This window comes from Microcebus murinus, chromosome 15, assembly GCF_040939455.1.
Source record: "Microcebus murinus isolate Inina chromosome 15, M.murinus_Inina_mat1.0, whole genome shotgun sequence".
In the NCBI taxonomy this organism is placed as follows: domain Eukaryota; kingdom Metazoa; phylum Chordata; class Mammalia; order Primates; family Cheirogaleidae; genus Microcebus; species Microcebus murinus.
The window spans coordinates 74,532,947-74,552,833 of NC_134118.1; the positions used below are offsets into that span (position 1 = coordinate 74,532,947).

Sequence of the window (19,887 nt, forward strand, 5' to 3'; positions counted from 1 at the left end):
CATTCTCTTTCTGCCACATTTCTTGACCTGAAACTTCGATCTTTTTCTGCCTTCAATGACTGTGGTTCTCGGGCCTTCAGATTCAGACTAGAACCTACCCCGTGGGCTCCCTGGCTCTCAGGGCTTCAGGCTACAACACCAGCTTTCTGGGTTTCCAGCTTGCAGAGAGCGGATTGTGGGACTTAACCCCCATAATCCTGTGAATTTATATATAGATAGACCGAACAGAGAGAGGTATAGATATAGATATGACTATCCTATTAGTTCCGTTTCTCTGGAGAACCCTGACTAATACAGTGTATATGCTGAAGTGATTAAGATCGGCAGCCTCCTTCCCAGACTGGGGTCCAAAAAAGCAATATAATCCCAAAGCAAGCAATTAGAAGATTACTGTTTGTCACAGAACAAACAGCTGGGCCCTGGCCCCATCATCTTACACTTTGCCCAGCAGCCTGACCAGCCTTGCCTATGTCCCCAGAGCACCTTTTATAGCATTACCGTTACATGCGAATTGACAGCAAGGATCGCCACATAAGATGGGGAAGCATAAAGGACAGAGACCAAACACAAGAGCAACCGAAAAAGACTGAAAAGAATCAAAGCCAGTGCAGAGTTATGTACAACACTTTAAAAAACCCTGTAATTTATGTCTTCAGAGATAAAAACAGCTACATCCATGAAAAAAAAGAACATGATGCTATAAAAAGAACAGAGAATAAAAAGAGCACTTAGAAACTAAGGTATAATAAAAGGAAGTAATTTGACAGGCGTTGTCTACGTTGTAAAAGTCATTTAGAAAGTAGAACAAAAAGATGAAGACAAAAAATAGGACAGACAGGCCGGGCACAGTGGGTCACGCCTGTAATCCTAGCACTCTGGGAGGCCGAGGTGGGTGGATCATTCGAGGTTAGCAGTTCAAAACCAGCCTGAGCAAAAGCGAGACCCTGTCTCTACTAAAAAATAGAAAGCAATGAATTGGCCAACTGAAAATACATAGAAAAAAAAAAATAGCCGGGCATGGTGGCACATGCCTGTTAGTCCCAGGTACTTGGGAGACTGAGGCAGGAGAATGACTTGAGCCCATGAGTTTGAGGTTGCTGTGAGCTAGGCTGACGCCACGGCCCTCTAGCCCGGGCAACAGAGTGAGGCTGTGTCTCAAAAAAAAGAAGACAAATAAGAAAAGAAAAAAACATCAGTCAAGAAGGTCCAACGGCTAAATAATGAATTTCAGAATAAGAACAGGTATAATCACAGAGGTGGGTGGTGGAGGAAATTAACAAACAATACCAGAAAAATCCCCAGAGCCGAAGAAGAATATGTTTCAAGACGGAAAACAACCACACTAAGGGCTAGCTCAGAAGACCCACAAGCAAGACACATGACTGTCTTACCACAATGGGAATAAAGACCCTAAAACTCGTTGAGACAGGACAAAACAGAAACAAAAGCAGGTTGCATGGAAACCAGCCACTTATAGAGGAGCAGGAACCACAATGACAGGGTTTCTCAACAACACTGGAAGATACAATACTGTGGGGTAATGTGCCCTCCAACATTCTCAGTGGAGGTCACTTTCCACCTGCAACCCTGCCCGGCCGGGGTGAGGGCAAACGCAGACACGCATGCGCTGAGGAAAAACCGCAACGTTCTGCAAGAAACTCCCGGAGGATTGTCCCTCAAGACGAAGGAATAAGGACGGGTGCATAGGCCGGGCGCGGTGGCTCACGCCTGTAATCCTAGCACTCTGGGAGGCCGAGGCGGGCGGATTGCTCAAGGTCGGGAGTTCGAAACCAGCCTGAGCGAGACCCCGTCTCTACTAAAAAAATAGAAAGAAATTAATTGACCAACTAAAAGTATATATACAAAAAATTAGCCGGGCATGGTGGCGCATGCCTGTAGTCCCAGCTACTCGGGAGGCTGAGGCAGGAGGATCGCTTGAGCCCAGGAGTTTGAGGTTGCTGTGAGCTAGGCTGACGCCACGGCACTCACTCTAGCCTGGGCAACAAAAAGTGAGACTCTGTCTCAAAAAAAAAAAAAAGGACGGGTGCATGCGGTCGTAACGCGGTGTAATGCACCCTGGAAATAAAGACGGGGGGAGCGTGGGACAGGGCGAGGGATAAAGGGATAAATACCCGCGGGGGGCAGCGCACACCAAAGTGACTGGCGCCCCCAAAGCCCTGACCCCGCGTGCTACAACCCATCTCTAGCACAAGAAACGCTTGCACCCCTAAACCTACTGGAATAAAATAACAAATCTTCTCTCGAACTTCTTGGGAAAAAAAAATAATAAAGTGATTATTGATATAGTGTGGAAAAAAACAACAAAAAGCGAGGGTATAAAATCAAGAGGAAGGCAGACACAGATTGAGGACACGACCCCCTCAGGGCCGAGGCGCGGGACGCTCCCGGACGGCGGTGCGGTGCGGGCGGCCCCGAGACCCGGTCGGGCGCTGACCCCTCACCCTCGGTGTGCACGGGAGTCACCGGGGACCCCGTTGGACGCGGGCTCCCATTCCGCAGGGCCTGCGCCGGACCCACTTCCCAGCGCGGGCGCGCCCAGACGCCGGCGCAGGGACGGACGCCGACCGCTTCCCGGAGACGCCGGGATGAACCGGGGGCGGCGACAGCAGTGGCGCGAGGGATGGAGAGAAAGATTCATCTTTTAAATAAATGCAAATGAAGAAAAACAACGAGGCGGCCGGAGCGAGGGCAGCGCCGGGCACCGAACCTGGCCGCTAGCGAGACCCTCAGGCTCGGCCGGCGGGCGTCTCCGGCGCGCTCAAACGTGCGCGGGAAAGCGCCTCAGCGGGCGCCGAGAGGCAGGCAGCGGCGACGCGAACCGAACCCGCCCCTCCCCCAGCCCTGCCCCGCGGTGGGCGGGGCCTGGGCGGGGCCTTCCCCACACCCGCGTGCCCGCGGCGGCGCAGACGTGCGCATTGGCGGCTCTTGAACCCGGAAGCAGTCGGCGGCTCCAGGAAGCGGCTGCGGAACGCGCGGTTTCGCGGGCGCTGCGGCTGCAGAATGGTCGGCGGCGGCGGGAAGCGCAGGTCCGGCGTGGAGGGACAGCAGGTACTGCCGGGGAGGCTGTGTGGGCTCCGTGAGGCACTTGGGGTGACAGCGCATTTCATTCATCCGGTGATGACTGAGCGCCGGCGGTGTGCCCAGGAGCTGCGGTCCGCCCCGGTCCTGCGCTGGGCAGCTGTCGCGCGTTGGGCCGGGAACCTTGTGCCTGACCCCTCTTGGCGCGGGTCCTGGGGCGCAGAGTAAGCCGACCCCGGGTTCACCGATTCGGCCAGCCAGATTGATAGGGCATCGATGACATGCCAGACATGACATGGCATGAACCCACCCGCCCCTGCCCTGCGTGGAGCCTCCGCCGGGAGAGGCGGGCACAAGTGAATCTGCGGTGTATTCTAACTTTGTTTGGGGTTATAACGCTGGTGTGTAGAAAAGTGCTGTGGAAACGCCGGAGGATTTAACAAGTCCTGGGGGATGTTAGGGAAGACTTAAGGCAGCTCACGTGTGAAAATGGTTTTCGAAGGCAGAGGAGAAAAATAAGAGATTCCCCAGCCGTAAAAGTGAAGGGGATTTGGGGGCACAGTGGAGCGGTCTTGCTGGCTTGAGCCTGGGAGATGGGAAAGTAAGAGGGACCGGATCATAAGGGCACTCATGAGGGAGGGTGACAGTGTGTGCTTTCTCTCATACTGTCATACGATTTCAGAAGTTCCAGAACCGCTGCGGTAGCAGTAAGGGGACTCAGGCAGGAAAGGAGAGTCATTGTGATAACTAAAGTTTTAGAAAAACTACTCCGGCTGTATTATAAATTGGACAAGGTGAGACAGTGTTAAGAGGACTTAAGTACTGTTAGAGGGCCATGGTTATAGGCATTCTTCATATTGGGTTGTGCAGGAACGCCAGGGTATAAAGGATAAGTGTAGCCTCTGAAGTGGACAGCTGTCCTCAGTTCTAGTTAAGGATTTTGAGATGCTGAGCTAGCATGTGGGTTAAAGGATAGCTGAAAAAAATGATAGGTTCAGTTAGAAATACAATACCAAAAATGAAGACGAGTCTGTAAACACTATTATAATCAACCATAACGGGCTGCATTTATATGTTATGTGCTAGGACTATTCTGTGTGTTTTTACATATAATAACTTATTCCTCAGAACAGCTCTATGATACAGATACTACATATGTCCTTTTCGTAGGTGAGAAAACAAGGCACAGAGAGGTTAAGTAACTCATGCAAGGTGTCAGCTAGAAATGAGAGTCAGGAGTCAACCCAAGCAACCTAAGCATTATGCAGCAGAACTGGCTTTTCCAACATCTAAATTTGGAGCCAGTCTTTGGAAGTCTTACCAAAGACAGTTATAAAAGCAGAAGACAGGATAGGTTAGGATTTGTTACGTTCCTACTTCTCTGTATTTGGAAGTGGTTGAAGATCTGTGCTTTGGAGCCAGATTTAAACCTGGGTTTAAGTTCGTTCTTTTCCACTTCCTAGTAAGGGTATAGGGAAAGTTAAGGTCAGTTTTTTCATCTGTAAAGTGAATGTGTCTAGGTCATAAGGTAGTTGAGAATTAAATGAGTTAATCCATAGAAAGTGCTTAGAACAGTGGCATGGCACATAGTGCTCACTAAGTATTATTGTTTTTACTATTTTCTTTATTATTACTATTGTTTGCTATCAACATTCACTTAGGGATCCATATTTCTACAGCCTTTTTGTTCAATTTAATTTTTTTATGGCCTGAGGCGAATAATCTTTGGCATAATAAGCTTTGATTATTGGTCAATTCATAGATTTTTTTTACCTTATTTAAGGTAAGTAATATATTAATAACAAACACCTGTGAACCCATTGCCTAACCCAAGCTCTGAAACACTGACAACAGCTGTACATCAGTGTATGTATGCCTCACTTCTATCACCCACATTCATTCAGTGTCACTACTAATCTGAATTTTGTGTTTACTTGTTTTTGAACTTCATAAAAGGCTATCATGTTGCATATAATTTTTGAGGACTTTTTTTTTCATTAAATATATTAAGATTGGTCCATAGTGTATAGCTGTATAGTTGTCCCTTGGTGTATGAAGAGGATTGGTTCCAGGACACCTTACCCCCTGCGTATATCCAAATCTGTGCATATTCAAATCCTGAGGTTGGCTCTGTGGAACCAAGTGTAGTATTTTATTGTTTGAAAACCTTTCTTTCATTTACACTTAATGAAAAGGAAATAGACTTGACCCTTGAACAATATGGTTTGACCTTTGGTGAGGTCCACTTATCTGTGGATTTCTTTTCAACCAAACTTGGAGGGAAAATACAGTATTCTGGGATATGAAGTCTGCATATAGGGAGGCCCAACTTTTCCTATACTTGTGTTCTCCTGCCAACAGTAATTTCATTTGTTCTGTTTTTCGCTCTTAGAATCAGTGCCATCATGAATGTTCTTGTATGTGTCATCTGATTCATAAATGCATTTTGTAGACTTTGATACCTAATATCAATAAACTTGAGCCTATTAGGAAAGTGGAAGAATATAAATATGAGAAACATCAGGGGTGGAATTTCTCAACTTTAATGCTGTTGACATTTGGGGCCAGATGGGTCTTTGTTGAGGGGATCTGTCCTGTGCATTGTAGGAGGTTGAGCAGCATCCTTGCTTCTTACCCCACTAGGCGGCACTGATACCCCATATCTCCAGTTTGTGACAGACATCACCAGATATTACCACATGTCCCCTGGGGGTCAAAATCACCCACAGTTGAGAACCTCTGGTCTAAATAGGAAGAATCAGAAGGAAAAAGATTAATCCAAAAAGAAAGGATCTAGGTTCTAGAAAGAAAACCGGATTGCTACTTAGAAAATTAAAGATAAGTAACCTCCAGCTAAGCATATTATCTTTACAGAAAGTTATCAAATATCTAATAAGCATGTTAAAACCTAGCACACTTATATAATGAAACTGTATTGCAGAGGTGCTAGAGATGAGTATTATAACCTAATCCTGGCATTAAAGGCTTTTCTGAACTAGATTTTTGGCCTAGACTTTACTGCTATTCTGCTAACCTCCTTAGGGACTGTTGATACTCAGCATTGTCACTGACCTTTCCTCTTATTTGGAATGTCGAAAGGGAGGCATCTGTTTTAAAGTTGAAGGCAGGCCAGACACAACTCTCGGTGGACTTTGCTGAAGAAATGACTTTTTAACTGGAAAATCCCTTAAATCAAGTTCTGACAATTTGCTTCCGGTGTGATCAATGAATTTAAACAAAAGCCATGATGACATCTTGTTAAATAAAAGAGGGCAAAACCTGCCTTTTCTTTATTCCTCTTTTCTTGCTCTTTACTGTTTGTTTACTTATTTTTTGTTTCTTTTAGAGAAGTATATTTAAAGACAGGTGGGTCCCATTTCATCACCATATAAACTGTTCTTTTTTCTTAGCCCAAAAGAACCCCCAGATTTTACTCAGAAATATCACTTAGAGAGTCTTAAAGAAAACACATGTATCCCATTGTGTCTGGTGAACAAGAATGAGCAATGTTGTGATGCAAGGAAAGTTACTGAAGTTAATTTGGAGAATTAAGTTTTGTTTGCCAATTTTCAGTGTGAAAAGACAGTTGATGTGAAGAAGAGTAAATCCTGTGAAGCTGATGTCTCCAGTGACCTTCGAAAAGAAGTAGAAAATCATTATAAGCTCTCTTTCCCTGAAGATTTCTATCACTTCTGGAAGTTCTGTGAAGAGCTTGATCCTGAAAAGCCTGCTGGTGAGTTGTTCCAGAATGATTCTGTAAGTGGAAAAGGAAGCTTACCAAGAAACTGGACCAAGGCTATGAACAATTCACAAGGAACATTTTGAAAGATAAATTTAACAAGAGAAATATAGTAAGAGAAATATAAATTAATGGTGTAATATGCCATTTACCTTTGTCACCTATTGGCAAAGGTCAGTAATTTCATGGTGTTCTTTGGGAGTGTGAAGGAAAGCAAGCAGTTTGCTGTGCTGCAGGAGTTTCCACTTGATCCAGCAGTTCTGCTTCTAGGAACTTAGGGAGCAGATGAAATAAGAGTTATGTTCAAGGATATTTATTGGAACAAAGGGAAATGACTTAAATGCCCATTAATAACACATCTATTCAGTAGATATTCATACTTTTAAAATACAGATAGATTTTTAGGAAATGATATAGTATGATGCCTGAAATGCATTAAGTTAAAAGAGTGTATAGAGCATGCTCCCCTTAGTCTTTTTTTTTTTTAAAGAAGGGTCAGGGGGTACACACATCCCTATATACTTTTCATGTGGTTACTCTCTCTGAAAAGATACACAAGAAACTGATGATGGGTTGCGTGAAGTTACTTTTCACTACATACCCTTTTGTACTGTTTAAATTTTTTTTTTTTTTTTTGAGACAGAGTCTCGCTTTGTTGCCTAGGCTAGAGTGAGTGCCATGGCGTCAGCCTAGCTCACAGCAACCTCAATCTCCTGGCTCAAGCAATCCTTCTGCCTCAGCCTCCCAAGTAGCTGGGACTACAGGCATGCGCCACCATGCCCGGCTAATTTTTTATATATATATATTAGTTGGCCAATTTATTTCTTTCTATTTATAGTAGAGACGGGGTCTCGCTCTTGCTCAGGCTGTTTTCGAACTCCTGACCTCGAGCAATCCGCCCGCCTCAGCCTCCCAGAGAGCTAGGATTACAGGCGTGAGCCACCTCGCCCGGCCTGTTTAAATTTTTTAACTAGGAAGTACTCATACACTATAGATGGAAATGTATATTGGTACATCGAATATTGGCAATATATCAGAATAGAACTGTGCAGCAGTTCTCTAAAAATAGTTATGACTGTATACAAACACTTATTAGCAAAGATGTTCACTGAAGCATTTTTAGAATAGAAAAAAAATCAGAAATAGTAAATGTTCATCAATAGAATCGATGAATAGCCACCTCTTTATAATGGAATATCATGTGCTATTAAAAAATCATGCAAAGTAGGCCAGGCACAGTGGCTCATGCCTGTAATCCTAGCATTTTGGGAGGCCGAGGCAGGAGGATAGCTTGAGCTCAGAAGTTTGAGGTTGCTGTGAGCTATCATGATGCCACTATACTCTAGCTGGGGTGACAGAGTGAGACTCTGTCTCAAACAAACAAACAAAAAAAAAGGACATTATTTCCTATCTGTCTCCAGAAAGTATTGTTTAAATAAACTTATTTTCTTCGTAGATTCACTTTCTGCAAGCCTTGGACTTCAATTAGTGGGTCCTTATGATATCCTTGCTGGAAAACATAAAATGAAGAAAAAATCAACAGGCCTGAATTTTAAACTTCACTGGAGGTTTTACTATGATCCTCCTGAGTTCCAGACCATTATTATTGGAGATAATAAAACTCAGTACCATATGGGGTATTTCAGGTAAAGGACCTTTCTTCTCTAACACAGCTGCTGTCCTGCTTAATGAGTATGACTGTGCCCAAGTGAAGTGCACATTTTCCCCTGTTCATGGGTGCATGAGCCATGTGGTGTTCTTACTGTTACCACATGAACCTTCCTTAGGATGAGTGAACTCTTTAGATTTAATACCACTGGTTCTTCCTTTGTGGTTATAAACTTTTTTCCCTTTTGGGTTCAGAAGAGCTCTTTTAGCCCAAGAAAGATAATTTAGAGCAATTGTTGTGACTTAAGCTATGTGCTTCCATGGCGTCGAGTGGCAACTGGTAGTTAAAAGTGGGCTCTGAGGTCAGACGGGCCCTATTGCCTATCAGTGTGACCCTCTGACAGTCATTAGTGACCGTGACTTTCCATGACTCAGTTTCCTCTCCTGTAACAATGGCATAATGATTGTACATACCTGATAGCAATTGTGAGGATTAAATGAATGCATGCAAGATGGTTAGAATGTTAAGAAATAGAGGTAGCCAGGGGGAAAATACCTTGTCCACTTGTACTGTAGAGATGCTGTCCTTTCCAGTGAATTTAAATGTAAGATAATAGACCAACATGCCCAGAAGAAGTATCATGGTACAGTAGAATGCACATGGGACTGGGAATTGGGTTTTATGGATTCTGCTTCTGGCTTAGACATTAACTTACTAGGCCCTTGGCTGAGTAACTTACCCTCTCTGTATTTGTTTCCTCAATTTTAAAATAAAAAGGATTTGGCTATATACATGAACAGGATCCTTTTACCTCTAATATTTTATAATCCTCTGTCCTGTTTCCTTTTTTTCTCTTCTTTCTTTTCTACAAACTCTAAAATTATGGTGTGTATAATTTTTCCTACTTCCTTTAACAGGCCTTATTCCCCCTTTGTATTTGGGTATAAAGGCAACTAGGTCCTAAGAATCTTAATTGTAGATTCTGTTATATAAATAAGATTTGTTGTAGATATTCCTGAGAAACTTAGAGTTTAAACTCGGCAAACTTGTTCCAATAAAAAAATAAATACAGGTATAAATAGTTGTCTATAGACCTAAAATTTCACTTGCCTGATAGTATAAATTATGGGCAGCTAATTTTTAATATGTTTTGCTTAAACAGGGATTCTCCTGATGAACTTCCTGTATACGTTGGTATAAATGAAGCAAAGAAAAATTGTATGATTGCTCAAAGTGGAGATAATGTGTTTGCTGCAGTCAAGTAAGAAAATATTCAATTTCTATTTATAATTATATATCTGTTTATAATTTTTGTACTATATCTGTTACAAAGGGGAATTGGGGCCAGCCAACAATTGTAGATTTCTAGAGATCATTTCTCTAGATCATATGACTTTTGCAGATAGTTTCTTATCTACACTTCATTTTGCCACTCTTCATCAAAAAATACGCCTCTTATGTAACCATTTAATGAAAATAATACTTAATCTTGACCTCACATGTCCCATGGCAAAATCAAAAGATTTTTTTAGATAAATGCAGTCATTAAGAGTTCATTATAAGAGTTTACTGTGTATAATTCAGAAAGGTTGAATAAAGTAGGTGCTCATAAAATCCTTGGAAGGGCTGACGGAGCAGTCTGAGCTTCCAGGAAGGACAGCCGTGTGGCAGGGCTGGCTCACCCATGGATTTTATGTCTCTGCCGCCATCAGGAAGCTGGAAATCAAGAACTGCTACCACAGCAGGTGGCTCTAGGACCACGTTGTCTTTGATAATAACCTATGCCCGTAAAATAAATGGATGCCTGTCCCACGAAGCTAAGAACCTGGTGCTGAGACCTCAGCTTCAGCTGCTCCGGAACAGTCAGGCGCCTCCACAGCTGTGCTCACTGTGGCAACAGCAGAAGCACAGCCTCCACTTGGTATCTCTCCTACCTTTCAGAGTTCAAAAGAATTGCATCTGCTGGGGAGGAGCTGGGTCCCACGCGGAGCCTGCGTTGAAGAGAAGTGTGAAAGGCAGCAGGCTCTGTGTGGAAGGGTTGGAATGGAGCTGAGGGAGCCAGTCTGTACTGTATACTGTATCAGCCACAGGCGTGACTTACAGCCATTTGTCAGTGGCTGTGTAGTTTGCATTGTCATTAAATGAAGAAAGCAATCTTTATCACTTCAGATATAAGTAGATAATGTACTATGTGGCCTCTGTTAATAATCTCCCATTAAAGGGCTTTTATTCCCTGTGATTTGATAGTGCAAATTTGCAGTAAAGAGAATTCAAACTAAGTCCACCCAGCACAACCACTAGACTGTGCTGCCTGTGTACATACTGGTGTATCTAAAGGCAGCTATGTTGTAGATGTCAAAAAGGTTCTTTCTCTTCTAATATCTTTTAGTTTCATTTAAAATGTTGCTTGAGAGCCCGGGTGAGGTAGCTCACTCCTGTAATCCTAGCACTCTGGGAGGCCGAGGCGGGCGGATTGCTCAAGGTCAGGAGTTCCAGACCAGCCTGAGCAAGAGCGAGACCCCGTCTCTACTATAAATAGAAAGAAATAAATTGGCCAACTAATATATATATATAAAAAATTAGCCGGGCATGGTGGCGCATGCCTGTAGTCCCAGCTACTCGGGAGGCTGAGGCAGGAGGATTGCTTGAGCCCAGGAGTTTGAGGTTGCTGTGAGCTAGGCTGACGCCATGACACTCACTCTAGCCTGGGCAACAGAGTGAGACTCTGTCTCAAAAAAATAAAAAATAAAAAATGTTGCTTGATATTCATAATTTATATAATTCTTTTAAGCCCTTTGGATTTATCATTTAAATTGGTGTCATCTTTATTAGAAACTATGATTGTTTACTTATCCGTGTCTTGCATTAACATGTAAGTTCTACAAGGGCAGAGGCTTTGTCTTGTGCACGGTGCCTGCCCCACAGGTTAGATGCTCCATAAATTTCTTCATTCTAAAAATACCTTGGCATGTAAAAACACCTCATTTTTCATTTGTATTAGTAGTTTTGTCATAATAAAAATCTTTTTTAAAAAAGAAATATATTGGTTAACTAAAATAACCCGACTGGTTTTTTTTTTTAGTTTATTGAGGAACACAGAAAAGGAAAAAAGAAAATACATATGAATGACATTATTTATAACTTAGGTGAAAATCAGCAAGTGAGTATTTAAGGAACTACCTCCAATAATTTATCTCAAACATAGGGGTAAAAGATTACTTGAGATATAACTGTTTTAGTACTTTTCAAGTATTATAACTATTTTTAAGTATTATACTTAATACTTCTTATTACCTTCCTTTACGAAAATCAGCTAGCTAATTTCTTTCTATATTTTTAAATTATGAGATCTTTCAAGGCAGATTGTTATGAACAAATTATTTTTTTAAATATTTTCCTTTTACTTTTTTTTTCTTCTTTTTTTTTTTTTCAGGAGTTCTAGTTATGAACAAATTGTTTTTATGTACAGGGACAATAGTAGCTCTCTCTGTAAGATTAAATAGTAGCTAAAGAAATGCTAATTAAGCCAGTAAAGATTGAAGAATGGTACTCACCCATGATGTTTAGGGTATAGGAAACCTTACTGATGTATTAATTGATAAAACCTTTGTAGAGAACAGTTTGAAAAATGTTTAAACTACCATATTCTGAGATTTCTTTTTTTGGGGGGGGGGCAGTCTTGTTTTGTTGCCCAGGCTAGAGTGAGTGCTGTGGCGTCATCTTGGCTCACAGCATCCTTAAACTCCTGGGCTCAAGCAATCCTGCTGCCTCAGCTTCCCGAGTAGCTGGGACTACAGGCATGTGACACCATGCCCGGCTGATTTTTTTTTTTTTTATATATATATTAGTTGGCCAATTAATTTATTTGTATTTATAGTAGAGACAGGGTCTCGTTCTTGCTCAGGCTGGTCTCAAACTCCTGACCTTGAGCAATCTGCCCGCCTTGGCCTCCCAGAGTGCTAGGATTATAGGAGTGAGCCACCACGCCCGGCCTCTGAGATTTCTTGACAGATAACTAACATTGCCAGGTAATGTGCTAAGTACACATTTATACCCCTAAAGTCAGCAATTTCAATTCTAGCAATTTGTCAAAAGGAATTTTGGACAGGTACACAAATATTTGTGTTTATCACAGATTATTTATAAAAATGAAAAATTGGAAACAACATGTATCCAGTAATAGGGAAGATCAGGTAAATATAAAATGTCCTTATGCTATAATGCTTTGATATTGATTCATTAACTTTGTTTTGAAGAGGGCAGATAATAGAATAGTATAGAATGATATTTCATATTGTCAGTGTACATGGAAAAAAATCTAAACATACTCAAAATTTTAAAATATCTTTGGATAACAAAGTCCACTGACTTTTTTTTTCTTTATCTGTTTTTTTTTTCCTAAAATAAATGTGTTAATAGTTTTGACCTCAAGGACCTCTAGAGTCCCTTACCCAAGATGAAAACTATTTGTGATGATAACCTATACAAATAGTTATTTTTGCACTAGGAGCACAAAGGTAATGGCAGGTAATACTGTTGGCACGTTGGCAGGAATCAAGGCAGTGGCACCAGATTAGCAGTAGTTATTTCGTTATACACAGCAGTGATATTATGCAGGTGTCATTTAAAAATGTCAGCGATGGGCCGGGCGCGGTGGCTCACACCTGTAATCCTAGCACTCTGGGAGGCTCAGGCGGGCGGATTGCTCAAGGTCAGGGGTTTGAAACCAGCCTGAGCAAGAGTGAGACCCCGTATCTACTATAAATAGAAATTAATTGGCCAACTAATATGTATAGAAAAAATCGGCCGAGCATGGTGGCGCATGCGTGTAGTCCCAGCTACTCGGGAGGCTGAGGCAGCAGGATCGCTTGAGCCCAGGAGTTTGAGGTTGCTGTGAGCTAGGCTGACGCCACAGCACTCACTCTAGCCTGGGCAACAAAGTGAGACTCTGTCTCAAAAAAAAAAAAAAAAAAAAAAAGAATGTCAGTGACGGAGCTGGGCATGGTGACAGGCTTGTATCCCAGCTACTCAGAAGGCTGAGGCAGGAGGTTCACGTGAGCCCAGGAGTTTAAGTTCATCCTGGGCAGTATGGCGAGAGCCCATATCTAAAAAAAAAACATAGGAAATTTTTTAAGGAGAAAAGAATGTCAGCGATGGAGCAATATAAATATACTAGATCTTTACCATCGAATACATCTTTTTAAGGTTCTGTGTGAGGAAATCAGAAATACATAGAAAGCTCTTCTGCATCCTGAAGTGCTGTGGTTTGTCTTGAAAACACTTAACATGCTTGAGTTGTGAGTTGAACTTTTCCCCACTGTCACTTGAGAGAGTGATGAACTCTTCAGGCATGGCAGATGTTTTCTCAAATGAACCAAAGAAAACAACTATTTTTTGCCATTAATAAAATTTAAGGTTTCAAACAAAAATTGGAGAAAGTTGTAATGCCACTGTGAGCTTGACAGCTTCTCACTACCTAAAGACTTTTCTAATGAGATTTGTAATATTAATTAATGTGAGTGTTTTCATAATGTTATATAATGGAATGAATCTGATATAATGAAAAGTTTCAACATTTGGAAGATGTGTATAACTTAGTGAACCAATAGTATCCAAATGATCATTGCGTGATGGTATAAAACATGCATGGTTAAAAATACATTCAGAGTTCAGGCCAGGTGCGGTGGCTCATGCCTATAATCCTAGCACTCTGGGAGGCCAAGGCGGGAGGATCACTGGAGGTCAGGAGTTTAAGACCACCAGCCTGAGCAAGACCCCGTCTCCACTTAAAATAGAAAAATTAGCTACTTGGGCGGCTGAGGCAGGAGGATTACTTGAGCCCACGAGTTTGCGTTTGATGTGAGCTAGGCTGATGCCACAGTACTCCACTCTGTCTCAAAAAAAAAAAATCAGAGTTCAGGGCATTCCAGTGGATTTAATGTAACATAGCACAAAATGTTTATGGTTTCAGTTTGCATATTGCACCTTTAAGCATCACAAAGTATTGGACAGGAGGTTTGGAGCAGAGACAAAAGCTTAATTGGTACAGAGAGAGAGGCATAATGTGATAGTATGGGATGGCAGCTACTAAGTACCTTAAATAGTGGTGAAATAAGAAGATATTTTATCTGGACCTTGATAGAGACATAAGAACTTACTGGAAAGAATGGGAAGATGGGTGTTTTAGGTAAGGGAGCAGAGTATGCATGGAAGTATGAAAATGCATGTCACCAGGTACTTAAAGTCCTCTGTGCCATGCCAGAGGCTGATAAAGACTATGGGGGCCTGACGTGACCAAATTTGCTTTTCATGGTTACTGTAAATATGTCCTCTTGATACACAGTTGATTATGACTGAAGGTAAGATTTAGCATAACTGTTGCTGTAATCAGAAGATGCGGGTGTTGGTGATTTGTGTTTCTGTGGCACTTTATTTCTGCTAGCGCTCTGAACTTGGGTAAGTTGATCATCCTCTGTGCCTCAGTTTCCTGATAGTAAAACGGAGCTAAGAATAGCACTCATTAAAAGTGCTCTCATGACACAGGAAGAGTTCTTAAAAAAAAAAAAAAAAAAAAGTGCTCTCAGCCCATAAAAATGTTGCGTGAATACCGATCAATGCAGACTCTGCAGCGTTGGTAATGGCAGGGGTAAGCTCCGTCCTGGGAGTCTGGTGCTGGCTGCAGGGAAAGGAGACGGCCTTGTGTGTCCAACTGAAGGCCGCTTCTAGCTCTGCTACTCCTGACCTTTTACACTGCTGGCAAAAATCTTAATCTGTCTGTGATAAACATAAAGTTATTTTTGTAAAAACTACTTTGGATTATACTTTTTTTTTCCATAAGCTTATAAAGTAGCTTTCCTTTCACATTATCTAAGGTTTTTCTTAACACAAATTTGAACATTTAAAAAAAAAATCTGTTGACCTTGAGTGTTGTATCAGTGTCATCTGCCCCTTTAAAAATAAAAAATCCTCTTTGATCTCTACATACTATTTTTTTCTCTTATGCCAGACTTTTCTAAAGTGTTATGCCATATCCAAATCTCAAGTGATATAACTGAAAGCTTGATTAATCTTAGCTTTTTAAATATTTTATACCTTTATTTAGACATTAGAGAAATGATACAAACTTGAATCATGTTTGCAATTTCTGCAACTGGCAGCTTTTTATTGATACTGCATTTCTCTTGTTTGAAGTAAACTATTAGGCATTTTGAGAAAACTGTTGGTAATTATTCTACAGACTTTTTCTTGCATGGATTTTGACATTTTTAACTTAGCTCCCTTAACTTCCAAAGGTCTGTGTACTTAGCAGTGGCCTGGAAGGTAATGAGGGCCTTTGCTTCTTTTGCAGATTATTTTTGATGAAAAAACTTAAAGAAGTAACAGATAAAAAGAAAGTTAATCTCTTGAAAAACATAGATGAGAGACTCACAGAAGCATCCAGAGAACTGGGGTACTCACTGGAACAGAAAACTGTGAAGATGAAACAGAGAGATAAGAAAGTACGATTTCAATCTGTTAGTCTCTGCTTTGCTGTTTAGCAGATTTTTTTCTCTCGATTTCCTTGCATGTGTACTGTACCCTTCTCTTCTCCAGCCCTAGAGAGAGCTGGGAGGCGACCCTCGGGCCCTGCCTGGGTTGTCCCATACCTGACTGCTGGGAGGGCAGCCCTGAAGCAGGGCCGGATGGCTCCTGCAGGTGGGTGTAGGGGTCGAGTCTCGTAGCTGCTGCGGTGGCATAACTCGTGCTGGCGTTTACCACTCTCTTAATCTTGTTTGTCAGTTAATCATTTCATAAAGTGAAAGCAGCTTTGTACATGATGATATTTACATATGCACATAAAGAAATTTAATATTTAATGGCTGAAGTCTGTTGACTTAGTGCTAGATGCTTTTGGTGGGTTCTGGAAATGCTTCTGGATTTTGGATCCTTTTAATTTTTCTGTTGCAAATATCAGTAAGTTAACAGGCAAGCTGGAAGAATTCTGCTTTGGGGTAAATGAGAATTCTGTAGGAGTTTGTCCTTATAACCTCAGGAGAGGACAAGCATTGTTCCTGGAAGGAGGCTCCCCCATCTCCTCCAGCCTCTCACCCGCGTCTGCTGTAGCTGGCTCATCTGAACACGACAACCAGAGAAGGGTTGTTATCCTGAATAAACTAGTACTGATAATGAAGCACCTCAGTGTGCTTAGTTATTGAAGATCCTATTTCAGTTTCTTCTCTGATCTTGGTTCAGCTGCAGGAGTGATATTCTCATAGATTGTGGGCACTAAATTACAGTCTTAGCAATTCTTCTTTTAGTCTTAAAGACAGAAATACTTTCTGAAAACATACATTTTAATGAAACTCATTATAGTGTGGCACTTTTAAATTACATTAAGATACTGTGTTCCGGCCGGGCGCAGTGGCTCACGCCTGTAATCCTAGCACTCTGGGAGGCCGAGGTGGGCGGATTGCTCAAGGTCAGGAGTTCGAAACCAACCTGAGCAAAAGCGAGACCCCGTCTCTACTATAAATAGAAACAAATTAATTGGCCAACTAATATGTATAGAAAAAATTAGCCGGGCATAGTGGCGCATGCCTGTAGTCCCAGCTACTCGGGAGGCTGAGGCAGGAGGATTGCTTGAGCCCAGGAGTTTGAGGTTGCTGTGAGCTAGGCTGACGCCATGGCACTCACTCTAGCCTGGGCAACAAAGCGAGACTCTGTCTCAAAAAAAAAAAAAAAAAAAGATACTGTGTTCCGGCTGGGCTCGGCGGTTCACGCCTGTAATCCTAGCACTCTGGGAGGCCGAGGTGGGAGGACGTTGCTCGAGGTCAAGAGTTTGAGACCAGCCTGAGCAAGAGTGGAGACCCTGTCTCTACTAAAAATAGAAAGAAATTAGCTGGGCATGGTGGCGCATGCCTGTAGTCCCAGCTACTCAGGAGGCTGAGGCAGAGGGATCACTTGAGCCCAGGAGTCTGAGGTTGAGGTGAGCTAGGCTGACGCCATGGCACTGTAGCCCAGGCAGCAGAGTGAGACTCTGTCTCAAAATATATATATATTACTATTTCACCTTTCTGGTCATTGTAAGCTTCTCCCACCTTATGACTACAAGGAAGGGTAGCATTTCTAGCCTTGTTTCATTTTTCTACAATCCTTTATTTTTCTGGAGTAGATTTCCTTAATTCTTCCCTATAACTGTAAATCAGATATGACTAGGTTTTAAATTTCATAGATATGTTTGTCCTGGCCCCCTCCGCCATGAGGTTTCTTTTTAGTATTTGTTCTTCATATAGAAATACCTGGTAAGAACAAATACAAAGAGAAAAAGAACTTATAAGACAACTGTGATTTTATCTTCCCCTTTTGGTGATTATACTTTCAGATCCTTGTCTATTATATGTATAAGTTTCTTTTATATTATTGTGAGATCCTCATTTCATATTTTTCTATTCCTGAAAAATTCCATTCCACTAGTATGTGAGTTAGCTTTGTCTTTGTGTATGAGAGCAGTAATATATCCATTTGAGTATAGTAGAGCACTATATAGCACACTGGAAATCTGTGTTTTTATACTGACAATACGTTATGGTACTTTGGCGTGCAAAGTTCTTACGACTTACATCTTTTGACCCCACAACAAATCTGCAAAGTAGGAATTTATCTTTTTTTTTTTGAGACAGAGTCTCTCTTTGTTGCCCAGGCTAGAGTGAGTGCTGTGGCGTCAGCCTAGCTCACAGCAACCTCAAACTCCTGGGCTCAAGCAATCCTGCTGCCTCAGCCTCCTGAGTAGCTGGGACTACAGGCATGCACCACTATGTCCGGCTAATTTTTTCTATATAAGGTGGCCAATTAATTTCTATTTATAGTAGAGACAAGGTCTTGCTCTTGATCAGGCTGGTTTCAAACCTCGAGCAATCCACCCCCCTCTGCCTTCCAGAGTGCTAGGATTATAGGCGTGAGCCACCACACCCGGTCAGGAATCATATCATATTTTATAGATCAAAAAATTGAGATTTATAGAGTCTTTGTCTTGCCCCAAATCATGACAGATCTGAGACCTAAATTCACATCTTACATATTTAGCATTTTTTCCATCCTATCTTCTTATTAATATGCCACTTTACCTTTTCATATCTAGATTTTTTAATTTTTCAAAATGTTGGTTAAATGATGCTGTAAAATGAGGATGTCTCATGCTGTCTGTCTCGGATCTGCTGCCTCAGGATATTACCCACCCTTGTATAGAGTTTTCCTAAGTGTGTAATCCTATTCTTTATAATAGGGATTTTGATGACATCTAATAATTGATACCTCTTTATGAACAATTAGACAGTTACTCATTTGTGGCAAATGTAAAAATACATTAACTGGGTGTGGTGGTGCCTGTAGTCCCAGCTACTCAGGAGGCTGAGGCAGGAGGATCACTCTAGCCCAGGAGTTGGAGGCTGCAGTGAGCTATGAGGACGACACTGCACTCTAGCCAAGGCAACAGAGCAAGTCTCCAAAAAAAAAAAAAGTGAAAATACATATACCATGGTTTTTGTTATGTCATTCAGCCTGAGTGGGGAAAGACAGTCAGCAGCTATCTTACCGCTTCCTTTTCTTGCGTTATCACCATTTTATGACCTGCATTTTACATTTATGAGTATATTGTGATTACCACTTCCTATTGCTAAATTGGAAGCAATTTAGCTGCAGCCACCTCATAATTTTGAGTGGCTGCAGCGTGTTGTGCTTATGTTTGGAGTTTAGGTTGCTGAAGATTTTTCACAGATACAGACAACCCTGCCAAAAATATCCTGTTGTATCTTTATTCACACACTATATTATTTCCCAAGAAGAAATTCCTAGATTTAGTATTACCAGGTCGAGTAGTTCAAGTGTGTTTGTGTGTATGTGTATGTAGTTTTTCTTTGCTTTTTTCTAATTTTGTGGGTTTTTTCCTACTCCTTTTAGTCTTTTCTATGCTCATAGGTATAAAATAATTCTTCATTGTTTTAGCTAGCATTTCTTTGATTATAAACATAAATAATTTTCACTTCTTTTGGCCATTTGTATTTCTTTGTAAACTGCTTGGACTTTGCCCATTTTTCTGTCAGGGTTAGAATTAGTCTTTTTCTTGTGCTCTTATTTGGATGTTAGACTTTTCCTTTATTTGTAAGACTCCCTTATAGTTCAAATACATCAATCTTTATTTTACTGTTATATATGTTGCAGATATTTTTCATCAGTTTTTCTTAATTTTGTTCTTGATTTGACTTATTTGTATATAGTCAACTCTAAGTCTTTTCTTTCTCTAACACAAAATTATAAAAAATATTTGTCTTTCATCTAGTAGTTTTATGGTTATACATTTAATCCTGAAATCCAATCGCAAATTATTTTGATGTAAAGATTAAGATATAAGGCAGTTACTTCATTTGTTTTTTTCCAGAATGGGGAGCAGTTGTCTGAAAACTTCTTCTGAATATTCTATCCTTTCTGGCAGCTTAAATTAAGGATAATGAAAGTAGCCAAGAGA

At 41.4% G+C, this 19,887-nt stretch overlaps 1 protein-coding gene across 3 annotated transcripts in view; it reads left to right on the plus strand.

The window, feature by feature from the left end:
* The first annotated feature begins 2,937 nt into the window (after positions 1–2,937).
* Positions 2,938–19,887, plus strand: part of HPF1 (histone PARylation factor 1) — a 30,596-nt gene continuing 13,646 nt past the window's right edge. For all 3 annotated transcript variants that reach the window (XM_012770654.3, XM_020280254.2, XM_076010724.1), the window contains exons 1-5: positions 2,938–3,069; positions 6,613–6,772; positions 8,235–8,424; positions 9,550–9,648; positions 15,736–15,886. In XM_012770654.3, the coding sequence (XP_012626108.1) occupies positions 3,022–3,069; positions 6,613–6,772; positions 8,235–8,424; positions 9,550–9,648; positions 15,736–15,886 (648 nt within the window). In that variant the 5' untranslated portion in view covers positions 2,938–3,021. The remainder of the gene's footprint in view (positions 3,070–6,612; positions 6,773–8,234; positions 8,425–9,549; positions 9,649–15,735; positions 15,887–19,887) is intronic.